The sequence below is a fragment of the Narcine bancroftii genome, chromosome 5, assembly GCF_036971445.1.
Source record: "Narcine bancroftii isolate sNarBan1 chromosome 5, sNarBan1.hap1, whole genome shotgun sequence".
Classification (NCBI taxonomy): Eukaryota; Metazoa; Chordata; class Chondrichthyes; order Torpediniformes; family Narcinidae; genus Narcine; species Narcine bancroftii.
In genome coordinates, this window is record NC_091473.1 from 120,198,362 (window position 1) to 120,214,908 (window position 16,547).

The 16,547-nt window shown below is 41.7% G+C and overlaps 1 protein-coding gene across 1 annotated transcript in view; it reads left to right on the top strand.

The window, feature by feature from the left end:
* Positions 1-16,547, top strand: part of usp24 (ubiquitin specific peptidase 24) — a 214,826-nt gene that overhangs the window by 123,023 nt on the left and 75,256 nt on the right. The window contains exons 37-39 of the mRNA XM_069938902.1: positions 8,635-8,795; positions 14,740-14,801; positions 15,842-16,033. Coding sequence (XP_069795003.1) covers positions 8,635-8,795; positions 14,740-14,801; positions 15,842-16,033 — 415 coding nt within the window. The remainder of the gene's footprint in view (positions 1-8,634; positions 8,796-14,739; positions 14,802-15,841; positions 16,034-16,547) is intronic.

Genomic DNA, 16,547 nt, shown 5'->3' on the forward strand with positions numbered 1-16,547 from the left:
TATTAATATTAAACCTCCCTCAAGGTGACATTCATCCAGGTCATGCTTGATGACAGCAGCACAGACCACCAGGCTTGCAGTGTACCCCTGTGGTAAATGAGTCCAGGTGTATTTTCCCTTATAGGTGAATGCAAATAAGTGCTGGCTATCCAGGTGCAATGGTATAGAGAAGAATGCAGAGCACAAGTTGATCACAGTATATGGAATGGAGTAAAGTATCATGTTAACATCTGGTACAATTATGGTCATAGGAATGACAATGTTGTTTATGGCCTTTAAGTCCTGCACAAAACGCCATTCATTGTGCCTGTCCACCTTAGGTATTGGCAATATTGGTGTATTGCATTGGCTAACTGTAGGTTAAAGCACCCCTTGCTCCAGCAAGGAGTCTGTTACAGGCGCTATACCCTTCTCTGCCTCCAGGGCCAACCTCCACTGACTGACACAGGCCAGTATTGCATTTTTCCTCAATTGTACTGTGTGGGCCTTTGCAGAGGTTGCTAGGCCAACATGAGTCTTGTGGAGAGCCCTGTGTCTAGTGCCACTGGCCCTGTGCAGTCAGCTGGCAAGAGGAGGCTGCTACCGCTGAAACTCTGCTGTGAGATCCTCTAGTGACTCGGAGATTTCGGCGAGGTATATTCTGCCTTCTTCTGGTCCATACCATTGCAAGCTTCCGACACAACCTACTAATTGTTTAATCATGAGCCCCATCTGTTTTCCTTGGAAATGGGAGCATACTGCAAAGGTTAAATGAGGCACAGACTCCTTGGTATGATACAACTCCTGCTGTTCTTTGGAAAGAGATACTGAGACAGCTAGTCCTATTGGCCCATAATATAGATAGGGCTTGTGCTGTATTTACATTTTCTGACCCTTATAAACAGACACGCTTTTCCAATAATTGGGATCATCTTGCAAGGTATACCATGCAGTAGTTTGTAATATTGCACTACCCGTAGCAAGGCCCACGCTGTTCTCACAGGAGGTGACAATCTCGTGTTGCTCAGTTCTTGTTATATATAGTGCATTTGCACAGTGAAGGGGTTATTAAACAGCTATCAGCAATACAGTATGGGCTCGGGTTTGCTTTCGGGGATACGGAGCAGTAAGACTAACTGGGGTGCATACGACGAGGGTATGTCCATGTGCATTCCTTGAGGAGTGCTTTAAATAATAGCTCCCATTATGCAAAGCGCTCGTCTTCCCAGCAAGGACAGAGGGGTATTTAGCGCTTACATCCCTAACGTCGAAGTACTCGAGATGGCAGAGGTCGACAGCATCGAGTCCACGCTGCTGAAGATCCAGCTGCGCTGGATGGGTCACGTCTCCAGAATGGAGGACCATCGCCTTCCCAAGATCGTGTTATATGGCGAGCTCTCCACTGGCCACCGTGACAGAGGTGCACCAAAGAAAAGGTACAAGGACTGCCTAAAGAAATCTCTTGGTGCCTGCCACATTGACCACCGCCAGTGGGCTGATAACGCCTCAAACCGTGCATCTTGGCGCCTCACAGTTTGGCGGGCAGCAACCTCCTTTGAAGAAGACCGCAGAGCCCACCTCACTGACAAAAGGCAAAGGAGGAAAAACCCAACCCCAACCAACCAATTTTCCCCTGCAACCGCTGCAATCGTGTCTGCCTGTCCCGCATCGGACTTGTCAGCCACAAACGAGCCTGCAGCTGACGTGGACTTTTTACCCCCTCCATAAATCTTCGTCCGCGAAGCCAAGCCAAAGAAGAAACAGCTTCCTATATTTTGTTGTCTCCCAAAGAGAGGGTGTGACAGGCCCAGAGGACCCCAAAACCCAGCAGCAATAGAAATTCGCCAAGACAAATGGTTACTTAAACAAAAGTTACTTTTAATTTTCTTTAAACATAACAACAGGATCAAACTTTTTACTATTAACTTAACCACCTTCTCATTCTAAGCGCACGTGTATGTAATGGGTATGTAAGTTCAGAAAAGTTATTTGATTGAGTCTCACTTCTCACTCCTCCAAGTTCACCATTATAAGGCAATTCTTATACTGTGCACAGAATTTAACATTTATGAATTTTACCAGGCTTTGGTGCTTGAAAGGTAAATATTTACTGCTCAGGAAGGTTCTTGTCGGTTTTCAGAGAGATCTGTTGCTCGTTCCCCACAACTTGCCGAAGAAACTTGCCCCATCAGGGTTTTCCAGATGATTTCCTCTTTCTTTCAGGTCACCAGAGTTACTTTTCTGTTTCCCTTATCTCAGGCAAAACATTGTACAGCCAGCCATCTCCTCTTGTATAGACCACAAGGGCTTTGAACAGGCTGAACTCAGAACTCACAACGCATCTTCAAAATGGGGTTTCAAACAAACTTCCAAAAGCTACTGCAGAAAATCAGCAATCTCTCTCTCTCTCCCCCCCCTCTCCCCACCCCCTCCCCCGTGTCACACTTAGAGAAAAACGTGTTTGACTCTCTCTGCTTGTAAAACCACATGACCTTCCTAAAACAGCACACTCCACCAAAACAGCTTGCTGACTCCCAAAATCAATTCATGAGAGATCTTATCAGTTTCCTGAGATGGGCCCTTCCACCCTTCCATTTGCACCTGGCACAGGACTCTATCATCTTTGCAGACTTGTAGGCACCACATTATGCATAACTCTTGCATTTTAAAATGAGATGTGTTCTGAAGTGTTTGTATCTCTAACTGGCTTAAAATCAGAGGTGTTCACCGCCTGGAGTCTGTCACTGAGTTCTGGATAAATGTGGAACTTCTTTACTCAAGAGTGGTTACTGTGTGGAATGGGCTTCTGGAAAAGGTGGTGGGGGCAGGGTCAATTTTGTCATTTAAGAAAGAGTTGGATAAGTATATGGATGGGAGGGGGATGGAGGGATTTGGGCAGAGTGCTGGTAAGTGGGATTAGAGAAGGGTACTTGGATCAGTGCGGACTAGAAGGGCCAAACTGGCCTGTTTCTGTGCTGTAATTGTTATATGGTTATATCTGTTACTGACCTAACTAAACCCCCAGAATCGATCTTCCAAAAACATATCCATACATAATATAAAATATAACATAATCTGTCACAAGTAACATTTTAAATATACAATATATTAAACTTTTTCTCACAAACACAACAAACAAAAACAAAACAGTCCCTCTCTCCCAACCCCCCACCCCAATACGTAAAGATCCATTCACCATCAGAGCTAACATGCATTTTAAGTACATAAAGTACATTTGGGGAATCTATTTTTGTATATATTATGGTTACTTTTATACCCTTTTTTCTCCCTTTTTATTACTGTATCTGGCCCCCTATGTGGTCCAGGTATGACTGCCAAATCTTTACAGAAGTGTCATATTTATTCTTTAAGTTGTATGTGATTTTTTTTTCCTTGGGTAAACAGCTGTTCATTTCCGTAGTCCATTGTGCTATGAGTAGAGGGGAGTCAGACTTCCAAGTGATCGTGATATATTTTCTGCTACCGTCAGTGTTATTTTTATAAATGAGATTTGATATTTGGTTAATTTGTCGCTTATTTCCATGAAATTACTTAATAGGTAGAGCTCCGGGTCGCCTGTGAAGGCCACTCCTGTTAGGTGTCTCCTATTCTTAAAGTCACTCGAGGTTGTGTTTCAGTCTTGGGAAAGTGATATGACCGCCACCCTTCCTGGACATCCCTATTTTTCAGAGGGAAATGGCTGATTGTAAGCAAAAGAAGGAACCTCCCTCACTGGCTTACGTTGCTCAGGAGGATTCCCAAGGAGAGGCAGCCCAAGGTCCTTTCTTTCCCCACCTGCGGCATATATCTTTTGACTTATCTCTCTTGTAGTCCCTGCTATTTCCTTTGCCAGTTCCTGTATTCCAGTCCTGGCTATAAAATTGCATTTTGATGGTGGTGTGGGTGCATGTCAGGGCCCCACAAAGAGTCCCTCGCTATCCATATTTACCAATGTGGTAACTATCTCAGCCCAGGACATGGCTTGCCAATTTAGATTGCGTATCTTAAAGGCCTTATTTTAAAGGCCTAGGGTTGTTGGGAAAGCATACAATTGAGAAGGGTTTGGATGGCTAGTGGCCTATTCCCTTCTAACAGGACCTCTGCATATTCCTCCCAGATGTTCCTGAATCTTGCTATAAAATCGGAGGGGGGGGGGAGGGGGTCCTTCATCCTTTCGTTGAAGGCATCAAGTAACTTCTCCTAAGTCCCCATGGTGCTGGGCCTCTCTCATGATGGCTTCTTTTTCCCTATTCTGCAACCAATGTGCAAGAGTTTCATTACCCAGCACAGTGTCATCGGTGTGCCAATCACCATTCTCTGGGCGGAGCTGCACGGTATCTTGAAGCGTAGCCCAAAAACTGCCATATGCGCATTTCAAAAGATTTCGTAGATTGCCCAGGAGGGGATTAGAAATGTTGCTTGTTTGCACTAGCCATTTTAAAAAAGCAGTTAGCTGCTTTATGGTTAGGCACCTTTGATACCATAGTCCTAGCCTCATTCAAAGTCCATGGTTTTAAAATGGGGGTATATCCCATCATTATTTGTATATTTGGCGAATCACATGAGAGGTGGAAGAGTCAGGCAAAGTTGCTCCCACTTTGCCTCAAGGCGTATCCTCCATAGGAGTGCCTCCCATTGCTTTCTCATCTGGTTCCTGTTGACATTCCAGAGCCCTCCCTGTGTGCGCCTGTGGCTGTGCACCACGGTCCTGATGCCAGACCATAACTACCTCTATTAGTTCATCTATCATTCCATCAAGTCCGTTCTTAGGACTGTTATTCCATCCTTTAGTTGATACTCTTTGGGGTATCTGAGCATGCAGAGGAGCTGAAGGTGGGGGAGTGAGATAGGGCAGCAGATCAACTGGGGGTGCCATGGAAGAGTCAACCTGCTCTGGTATCTTTTCACTATTCTTTGGATTTGGGGGCTGGTGTCTCTTTGCCACCTCTATCTATTTCTTAAAGCAACCCATCATATACCCAAATTCCCATTTTGGGTCCTCATCTCCATTAGCTACTGTATCCTACCAGGTTTGAATCTTGAAAGATCCTCCATATGGCCAATCTCCCTTCGACCAGCCATACAGGTCACTGCTAAAAGTAATTGCATATTGATAATCTCCAGTTTCTTTTATTACGGTGTCTGCTGGCGATCCCGGAAGGACCACTGGGTCTCCTACCTCTTGTTGGGTGTATTTTACCATCTGTATTCGTTTATAACATAACATAAAACATAACAATTACAGCACGGAAACAGGCCATTAGGCCCTTCTAGTCCGCACCGAACCAAACACCCCTTTCTAGTCCCACCTCCCTGCACAATGCCCATAACCCTCCATCTTCTTCTCATCCATATACCTGTCCAACCTTTTCTTAAATAATATAATTGACTCCGCCGCCACTATTTCTCCCGGAAGATGATTCCACACAGCTACCACTCTCTGAGTAAAGAAGTTCCCCCTCATGTTACCTCTAAACCTCTGCCCCTTAATTCTTAACTCATGTCCTCTTGTTTTAATCTTTCCTCCTCTTAACGGAAATAGTCTATCCACATCCATTCTGTCTATCCCTTTCATAATCTTAAATACTTCTATCAAATCCCCTCCCAACCTTCTACGCTCCAAAGAATAAAGACCCAATCTGTCCAATCTCTCCCCATATTCCAGATGCTTAAACCCAGGCAACATTCTGGTAAACCTTCTCTGCACTCTCTCCACTCTGTTTATATCCTTCCTATAATTAGGCGACCAGAACTGCACACAGAACTCCAAATTAGGCCGCACCAACATCTTATACAATCTTAACATCACCTCCCAACTCCTATATTCCATGCAATGATTGATAAAGGCCAGCATACTAAAAGCCTTCTTCACCACCCTATTCACGTGAGTTTCTACCTTCAGTTACTCCTAAATCTTTCTGCTCTTCTGTATTCCTCAATGCTCTCCCATTTACCACATATGTCCTATTCTGATTCTTCTTACCAAAATGAAGCACCTCACACTTATCAGCATTAAATTCCATCTGCCATTTTTCAGCCCACTTTTCTAAGCAGCCCAAATCCCTCTGCAATCCTTGAAAACCTTCTTCATTATCCACTATTCCACCTACCTTAGTATCGTCTGCATATTTACTAATCCAATTCACCACCCCATCATCTAGATCATTAATTTATATAACGAACAACAATGGGCCCAATACAGATCCTTGAGGCACACCACTGGTCACCGGCCTCCAACCTGACAGACAATTATCCACTACCACTCTCTGGCCTCTCCCTTTCAGCCAATGTTCAATCCATTTGACTATCTTAAAATTTATACCTAAAGACTGCACCTTCCTAACTAACCTTCCATGTGGTACCTTATCGAAGGCCTTACTGAAGTCCATATAGACAACATCCACTGCACTACCCTCATCCACATTCCTAGTCACCTCTTCAAAAAATTCAATCAGATTGGTCAAACATGACCTTCCTCCCACAAATCCATGTTGAGTGCTCCTGATCAGACCCTGTCTATCCAGATGTTTATAAGTACTATCTCTAAGAATTTTCTCCATTAATTTACCTACCACAGACGTCAAACTTACAGGCCGATAGTTGCCAGGCTTCCTCCTTGAACCCTTTTTAAATAACGGAACCACATGCGCAATGCGCCAATCCTCCGGCACTATCCCCATATCTAATGACATTTGGAAAATTACCGCCAGAGCCTCTGCTATTTCCTCCTTCACTTCTCTCAATGTCCTGGGGAAGATCCCGTCTGGTCCCGGAGACTTATCCACCTTTATATTCTTCAAAAGCCTTAAAACTACACCTTTTGTAATCTCTATATTCCCCATATTTACCCAATTTGCTTTTTTTATCCCACATCTCCCAATATCCTTCTCCTTAGTGAATACCGAAGAAAAGAAACTGTTCAATATCTCCCCCATTTCTCTAGGCTCCACACACAGTTTTCCACTCTGATTTTCTAAGGGACCAATTTTGTCTCTAGCTTTCCTCTTACCATTAACATATTTGTAGAACTCTTTTGGATTAGTTTTCACCCTGCTTGCCATAGTTTTCTCGTACCTTCTTTTAGCTTTCCTAATTTCCTCTCTTAAGATTCCTCTTACATTCAATGTATCTTTCAAACATCTCCTTAACTCCATGCTTCTTATATCTAATGTACGCCTCCCTTTTTCTTCGAACCAAGTTTCCAATATTCCTTGAAAACCACGGCTCTCTCAAACCTTTTGCCCCTCCTTTTAACCTAACAGGAACATAAAGCTTTTGCACTCTCAAAATCTGATCTTTAAAAGACTTCCATCTCTCTACTACATCCTGCCCATAAAACAAGTTGTCCCAATGCACACCCTGCAAGTCCTTTCGCATCTCCTCAAATCTAGCTTTTCCCCAATCAAAAACCTCAATCCTTGGCCCTGATTTCTCTCTTTCCATAATGACATTGAAGCTGATGGCATTATGATCACTGGACCCGAAGTGCTCGCCAACACTAACCTCCGTCACTTGACCCATCCCATTTGCCAACAGTAGATTTAACACTGTTCCTTCTCTGGTCGGCACCTCTACATATTGTTGTAAAAAACTATCTTGCACACAGTCCTCTTACTCATCTTCAGGACGTTCGGTGCTAGCAGGAGCAGCTGTTGAAGCTCGACTGCTAGTTCTTATCTCTTTGGCAGAAGTTTCTGCCGCTCGACTGCAGGTATTTCCCATTGTTCTGTTGAGAAAGTAAAGTTATGCCACGCGTTGAAGCAATAAAGCAATTACAGCTCTCGTAAAGGAATTCCGCAACAAGTTCTTCTGTCTCTTTCGTCTGTTCAGTAGCTACCCTTTTTTAGTCATCCTTACCATCCACCCTTCTTTCATCTAGGGTTTTAGAAACTGGTCACCTCCTTTTCAGACTGGCTGGATTTTCCCAACTTGGAAAATCTCTTTTTTTATCTTCCCGCTTGGGTTTTTTTCGGGTCTCTGCGTAAGCCACCTCGTTATTCCTTTCCAACTTGAAAAGGAGTAGATTGTCTTCTAAGAGTCCCACCTGGGGAAAAAAGAGTTATCTCTTGGACACAGTGGAAAGTTTCGAAGGAAAACCTTTATTTTCAAGCACAATATCATGGAGAATCTAGTCTCCTAAGAGCGGAGCTTTGAACCTCTGCCCTGTGAGAAAAAGCACACACATTTATATCCAAAGTACAAGTGATAAGAAAACATTCCACTACAGAGAACAAAGAAGCATTACAACATGTTTTGAGCCTCCATTAGATCGAAGACCATTTCACTTGTAGCAACGAGGGAAGCAGAGCAGAACATCAAGTCTTTGAGAAAAAATAAGCTGGTGTCGCATCTATCTTGAGAAGCAACATAATTTATTGAGTTTGCAACTAGGGGAGGATAAGTGACAGATTAGAAAGTAAATTGACCATTTGTCAGGAGCTGGAGGCACATGGTTCCCTGCAGAATTAAACAAGCAAATCTTAATTTTTTTCTCTCCCACAAATGTATAGGTCAGCACAACATGAATGGACTGTGCTGTGGTGTTCCATGTTCTAACTGAATCCGGAATGGATCTTCCTGAAAATGTTATACGTATATTTTTTCTGTATAGAATGATTTGATGCTGACATCAGATTTTTGTTTTCACATTTACAGATCAGAAGGGTTGCCTGGGATCAGTTATATACACTGAGTCAAACAGATACCTCAGCAAATCCAGAAATACAGAAACCGAATCAGTTTCTTCTGCATGTCATCCTCACAACACAGCTTCCACTCTGGTCCCCAACTAGCATCATGCGTGGAGTCAACCAAAGGTAGGTTTTGAGTAAGTAAAATGAAAATTATAATAAATAGATGAAATTTTCAGAACAAGTAAAGCTTCATTGTGTAATTTCTTATTGGAATCTATAAAATAGTATAGAAAAGAATAGCAACAAGGAGAATAGTTTTAAATTTTACACATGCTAACTGTGCTCCAAAAGGACCTAAAAGGCCATTTCACACTTGCCAGTGTTCCCAGGAATCAAACACCAAATCAGCCTTTAAAGTGGCAAGTGCGAAAGCAAAATCTGCTCAACGCTGGCGTCAGATGACGTCATCTCACACGGGATTGGCGGCCTCGACCTCTAGTACAATCCTCGGCATCTGCAAACGCCGATGTTGAGATCAGACAAGTGTGAAATGGGCATTGCAGGCACTTCCTATTAAAGGTAGAACAGACCAAGCGCTGGGGATAAACCCTTGCACGTGTGAAAGCGTTCATTGTCCCAGTTAGGAGTGATCTAGTGTCAAAGACCAAACCCCCATTCCTGTCCCAGGACACTGAACGACCGATTTACTGGGATGCAAATGTGAAAGGGGCTTTAGTCTTCTTGGCCACATTATTTTTCTGTTTAGTTTCATTAAAGACACTATATAAATGGAAATCGCTAGTGTTGATTTTCCTCTTCAAGAAAAATACTTATCTTTCTGGTATAATTTGGGGAATACACTGATTTCATTTTTCTTTATTTAATCAGTTCATTCATAGTGCTGCATTATTCTTGAGTTTGTGTGGAGTTGAGCTGACATGTTAATAGACTGAATTAACTCATTGCTGTCGGCAATCAATATTTAATGATTGTTTCGGACCATCAAGCTAAAATGACAACGTCACAAGAAAATAAGGCAGGGCACGTCACCTGATCCTTTAAATCTGCCCTGCCATTCAATTCCTCTGTGTTATAACCCTAATTTGCTGAGCTTTCACAAATGTATCTCTTTGAGGTAGAGAATTCCATCTGTTTTTGTTGATGCTCTATCCTCTCATTTGAGATTCACCCACCAGAACAAGCGTTGATTCTGTCATGTCTCCGTAGGATCCTAACTATTTTAATAAGATCACCCCTCATTGTTCTAAACTTGAAAGAATACCCATTTAGCCACCCATAACAGATCAAGTCCTCTCATTCCAAGAATTGGCCTGTTTAATCTTTTTTGGACTGCTTTCAAATCTACTAGATATCTTGGGTAAAGGGACTAAAAACTGGCCTCCAACAATGCCCAGTATAATTGTAAATTCCGGCCCACGCACCCTTGCTGCTCACTTTCTCCAATACATTTTGTAGGGTGAGAGGAAAGTGGAGCACTCGTAGGAAACCCAAGAAGACAAGGGGAGAATGTACAAAGTCCTTACCTTCAGCACTAGATTTGAACCATTATGCTAACGGTGCCACACTTTCTATCAAATTTTTCGTGTTTCTAAATTCCAAGCCTTTGGTGATCGTGGCCATTATACCATTTGCCACCTTAACTACTTTCTGTAATTGCCGACTAACTTTTTTTGATTTATGGAAAGCAGACTGTGATCCCTCTGCACACACTTTTTCCATTTAGTGAATAATATGGCTTTTGGTTCCTCTTAACAAAAGGCATGATCTCACAGTTTCATACCTTAAACTGTTTGCTGCTCACTCCATATTCCATTGTAAAGTTGCAACATCTTCTCTATAGTATGTCCTTCCACCTATTCTGCGTAATCAGAAACTTGGAAATGTTACATTAAACTCCCTCCACCCAGTCATTAATATAAATAGTTAATAAATCTGAAAAACATCCCATTTATTCTAATTCTGTTTTCCGTGTGATAACTATTTTGCAAACCATGCAAGTTGCCTTCCTTTAGATTCCTCTGTTATTCACCTTGTTGCACCTTGTCTGAAAGAGGCAGGCTATCCTTCACTATTTTTATCACTTTTGACATTACAGAACATTATAGAACATTACAGTAAAGAAACAGGCCCCTTTGGTTCTTCTGGCCTGGGCCAACCATTTTTTTTTTGCCTGGTTCCACTGACCTGTACGCAGTCCATAGTCCACATTTCACCACTTCAGCTGGCAGCTCATGCCACACCCCCACCACTCTCTGTGTGAAGAAGTTCCCCCTCATGTTCCCCCTAAACTTTTCCAATTTCACTCTTAACTCATGTCCTCTGGTAAAAGCCTACCTCTGTCTATCCCATTGAAAATTTTAAATACCTCTATCAAATCTCCCCTTATTCTTCTAGGTTCCAGGGAATAAAATCCTCACCTGTTTAACCTTCCATTCTAACTCAATTCCACAAGTCCCAGCAACATCCCAGAAAATGTTCTCTGCACTCTATCTTATTGATATATTTCCTGTAGTTAGGTGACCAAAACTGCACACAGTACACCAAATTTGGCCTCACCAATGTCTTAAACAATTTTACCATAACATCCCAACTCCTATACTCAATACCGGTAGCTAAAGAGTTCACTGCTTCGTTAATGAATCAGCATGAAGGCCATTTGGATTCTGCCAAGAATAAAACTGGACAGTTTCATCAGGGTATCCAAATCAACATGTCAAATAAACAAGAGAACAATAATGTAACAAACCATAGTCTGCAATAAGTTTAAAATCTGTTCTGTTAAACTCATGCGAGGATATTCCCTCAAACCTTGAGGGAGACCAGTGTAGAAATTTCAGTGCCTCTGACAGACATATTTAAAATGTGTTCCGTTGTTTAAAAGGGCTTCAAAAGTAACCCTGGAATTTATAGGCTGGTGCAAGAGATCGGATATGCAATTTTGATAACCAGAAACTGATTAGGGATAGTCAATATGGCTTTGTGCCCGGTAGGTTGTGTTTAACCAATTTTTTTTTAGGTTACCAGGAAAGTTGATGAAGGAAAGGCTGTGGATGTTGTCGACATGGACATTAATAAGGCCTTTGCAAGGTCCCACATGGGAGGTTAGTCAGGAAGGTTCAAATGCTAGGTATTCATGGTGAAATAATAAACTGAATTCAACAATGGCTGTACGGTAGAAGCCAGAGAGTGGTGGTGTGATTTCTTCTTAGACTGGAGGCCTGTGACTAGTGCTGTGCCTCAGGGATCGATGCTGGGACCATTGTTATTTTATCAATGATTTGGATGATGATATGGTAAAATGGATCAGAAAGGCTGCAGATTACACTAAGTTTGGAGGCATTGTGGACAGCGAAGAAGGCTTTCAAAGCTTGCAGAGGAATCTCAACCAGCTAGAAAAATGGGCTGAAAAATAGCAGAATTTAAGTGTGAGGTGTTGCATTTTGGAAGGACAAATCAAGTAGGACGTACAAGGTAGATGGTAGGGCACTGAGAAGTGCAGTAGAACAGAGGGATCTGGGCATACAGATACATAATTCCCTGAAAGTGGCGTCACAGGTGGAAAGGGCTGTAAAGAGAGCTTTCATTAACAGAACAGATTTTAAATTTAATGTGGACTATGGTTTGTTACATTATTGTTCTCTTGTTTATTTGACATGTTGATTTGGATACCCTGATGAAGCTGTCCAGTTTTATTCTTCGCCTTCATGCTGATTCATTAACGAAGCAGTGAACTCTTCGTTCAAGATGCAGCAAAGGAGGACAAAGGGATTAATCAAGAGGGCAAAAATAAATTACGAAAGTAAGCTTGCGGCAAACATAAAAACCAACTGCAAAAGCTTTTATAAGTATGTCAAGAGGAAAAGATTGGTGAAATCCAGAGTAGGTCCCTTGCAGTCAGAATCAGGGGAATATATAATGGGGAATAAGGAAATGGCAGACCAATTAAATTCTTACTTTAGTTCTGTTTCCACAAGAGAGAATACAAATAACCTCCCAAGGATGTTGGGAAACATAGAGACTAATGCAAGGGAGGAGCTGAAAGAAATCAGTATCTCTAAGGACATGGTCTTGGAGAAATTGAAGGGATTGAAGGCCGATAAATCCCAAGGGCCTGATAATCTACATCCTAGGATACTTAAAGAAGTGGACATTCAGATAGCAGATGCTTAAGAATTATTTTCCAGAACTCGATAGACTCAGGATCAGTACCCATGGATTGGAGGGTAGCTAATGTTACCCCACTATTTAAAAAGGGGGGTAGAGAAAAAGCGGGGAATTATCGGCCGGTGAGCCTTACATCAGTAGTGGGCAAAATGATGGAATCCATTATAAAGGATGTAATAGCAGAGCATATGACTAGCAGTGAAGGGATCGGACAGAGTCAACATGGATTTACAAAAGGTAAATCGTGCTTGACAAATCTATTGGAATTCTTTGAGATGGTGACAGGTAAAATAGATGAGGGAGAGCCAGTGGCCTTCGAGAAGGTCCCACATAAATGACTGGCATGCAGAATCAAGGCTCATGGGATTGGGGGCAAGGTATTGATGTGGATTGAGAACTGGCTGGCAGAGAGTTGGGATAAACGGCTCATTTTCTGAGTGGCAGGCGGTGACCAGTGGGATACCACAGGGATCTGTACTGGGGCCCCAGTTGTTCACAATTTACGTTAATGATCTAGATGAGAGGATTGGATGTGATAACTCCAAATTTGCAGACGACACTAAGCTAGGAGGGGTTGTGTGCACTGAAGAGGGGGTCAGGAAGCTCCAGTGTGATTTGGATAAATTGGGGGACTGGGTAGATACATGGCAAATACACTACAATGTGGATAAATGTGAGGTTATCCACTTTGGTAATACAAACCGGAGGGCAGATTACTATTTGAATGGCAATAGATTGGGAGATGGGGAAGTGCAGAGAGACCTAGGGGTTCTTGTGCACCAGTCACTGAAGGCAAGCATGCAGGTACAGCAGGCGGTTAAAATGGCAAATGGTATGTTGGCCTTCATATCAAGAGGATTTGAGTATAAGAATAAAGATACCTTACTGCAGTTGTACAGAGCCTTGGTGAGACCCCACCTGGAGTATTGTGTGCAGTTTTGGTCACCTTATCTAAGGAAGGATGTTCTTGCAATGGAGGGAGTGCAAACGCGATTCACAAGGCTGATACCTGGAATGGCAGGAATGACTTATGAGGAAAGATTGCGCAAATTGGGATTGTACTCGCTGGAGTTTAGAAGATTGAGAGGGGATCTCATAGAGACCTATAAAATTCTGGCAGGACTAGACAGAATGGATGCAGAAGGGATGTTTCCAATGGTGAGGGAGTCCAGAACCCGGGGCCATGGTTCGAGGATAATAGGCAAACCATTTAAAACCGAGATGAGGAGGAATTTCTTTACCCAGAGGGTGGTGAATCTGTGGAATTCATTGCCACAGAGAGCAGTGGAGGCAGGTTCATTGAATATATTTAAGAGGGAATTAGATCTATTTCTTCAGTATAAGGGAATTAGGGGTTACGGAGAGAAGGCGGGGACGGGGTACTGAACTTTAAGATCAGCCATGATCTCATTGAATGGCGGAGCGGGCTCGAAGGGCCGAATGACCTACTCCTGCTCCTATCTTCTATGTTTCTATGTTTAGCTGCTGGCAGCTTAATTTCTATCTTTCATAAAATCCAGGTTTTACAGAACATAGCAGCACAAATTCTTTCTCTAATATTAAGCATGTTTACTGCTTCCCATTATTCAGTAAAATGGATGATAAGTAATGTAATTTTCCACATTGTCTGTAGTTTTATTTTTCTTAATCTATATCCTGATCCATGTCCCCTCTTCCTTTGATAATTGCAGAACAGAGAACCTATTTTCATCAAATAGGGCATTGCTGTTTTCTGGAATAGCTTTTTAAAGAAGTATTTCACCTTGTCACTTTCGTTTCATTAACATTTTGGGTAGCAAATATTCTTGGCCTTTAATCTTGCATCATCTTTCCTTGCTATCATGCAAATCCTACCTCCATATCTTTAATATCTTGCAAAATACTCAACTTAAAATCACTTTTTTTCATTTATTCTAATTGCAATCACTCATTTACTTTGCAGGCTGTTATCCCAATGTACAGAATATTTTGGCTTGCGTTGTCAATTATTGGATGACTTAACATGTAAGTTTTACAGATCAAGACAACAGCTGCATGTGAATAGAGATTCTGATCTTTGTGCAGGTTATTTTGTCTGTACATGAGAGATATTAATTTATCTTTTCAAAACTAATGACTAAAAATAAATGGAATTGCTGTATTACTTTTTGATTGATTTTTGTGGAATTAAATTTAAATTCTTCTCATGATAGTTCTTGCTAATTGGGGACATAAGAAAAGTGACAAAACACTGCAAAGTACAACTTGCAATCTAGTAAATCGCAAAAGTTTAGTGCAGAGGACAGTTGAGATTATCCTATCAAATACTTGCTGTATGCATTAAACCCAAGACTTGGCCGGGTAAAACTACTCCAATCCTTAGAATTCCTTGCAGAACTTAATGATTGTCTGATTCAGTGCTATGTTTAAAATTCAGTCTGGGAACGGGAACTGTTTCATAGTGTTTGTACCTCCATTTATATGTGGTTTATCAAGATCAAGGGATTTTAATTGATATAACTAAAAACCAATTTTGACAATATTTTCTTTTCCTTTCTTTAAATTGACATTTTAAAGTTCTCACAAAAAAGGTTTCCCAGCAATTTGGATCTGGGTTTAAAATTCCTAAACATTAACCTTGGCCTAACATGGATTGGAAAAGAAACTGTTAGATCGTAGGGGCAACACAGCGAGGCGGTTAGCACAACGCTGTTACAGTATCAGCGATCTGGACCAGGATTCGAATCCCATGTTGTCTGTAAGGAGTTGGTACATTCTCTCGTGTCTGTGTCGCTTTTCCCCGGGGGCTCCTGTTTCCTCCCACCAATCGAAACATACCGGGGCTTGTAGGTTAATTAGGTTTAATTTGGCAGCATGGGCTTGTGGGCCAAAATGGCTTGTTACTCCACCGGGTGTCTAAATTTAAATTTAAAAACTTAAATTTATGTTCCTTGTGTGCTAGGGAAAAATCTGGGACATCTTTATCGAAAATTATGTTTTTTTTAGCCTCAAGGCATATTTCTGTTTTTCAACATTGATCGTTAATTTTGAACTTTTTTTTTAAGCTTCAGAAATGGAACAACTTCTCATTAGCCCTGCTGTTATGTTGGAGGATGAGGTTAACTGGCTTGACAACTTTGAGCCAACATGGACTGCTGAATCAGAGACAAGCGAGTCAGATAATGTTCTGCTTGCAGGTCATCTGCGCCTTATCAAAACTCTACTGTCACTGAGTGGGCCAGAGAAGGAAATGCTTGGTAATTTTTTTCATCTATGCCACAACTTTTGGGATATTTTATGATTGAACCCATTTGATATATTTAGCAAATTAGCTGCACTGATATTTTTGTTGAAACATTTTATTGAATATCACTTTCCTTTCCCCCTCCCCGCACTTGACAGTATTTTTGTAGCTTCTAGCTCACATTTTCCAGTTCCTTTCTCATTTATCGACATATGTTCAAGAAGCAACAGGAAGAAATACTCCCAAACAATACTGATTCCAATATCAATCAATTATACGAGTTTAGAATTTCACCTATTTGTCATATAAAAGACTGTCAGCTTGTCGGGTTACAAAATCTAAAGACCAGGTGTTCAGTGGGTTTTCTTTCATTCATGGAGAGAGAAATAATGAACATTGTTAGAATAAAACATTGGAGACTGAAAGCTCATGAGTGGAAAATGGAAAAAAATTATTGGTTCCAATAAGCCCCTTTCACACTTTAAAGGCCGATTGGCCGTTAATTCCTAGGGTCACTTCAAAGTGTC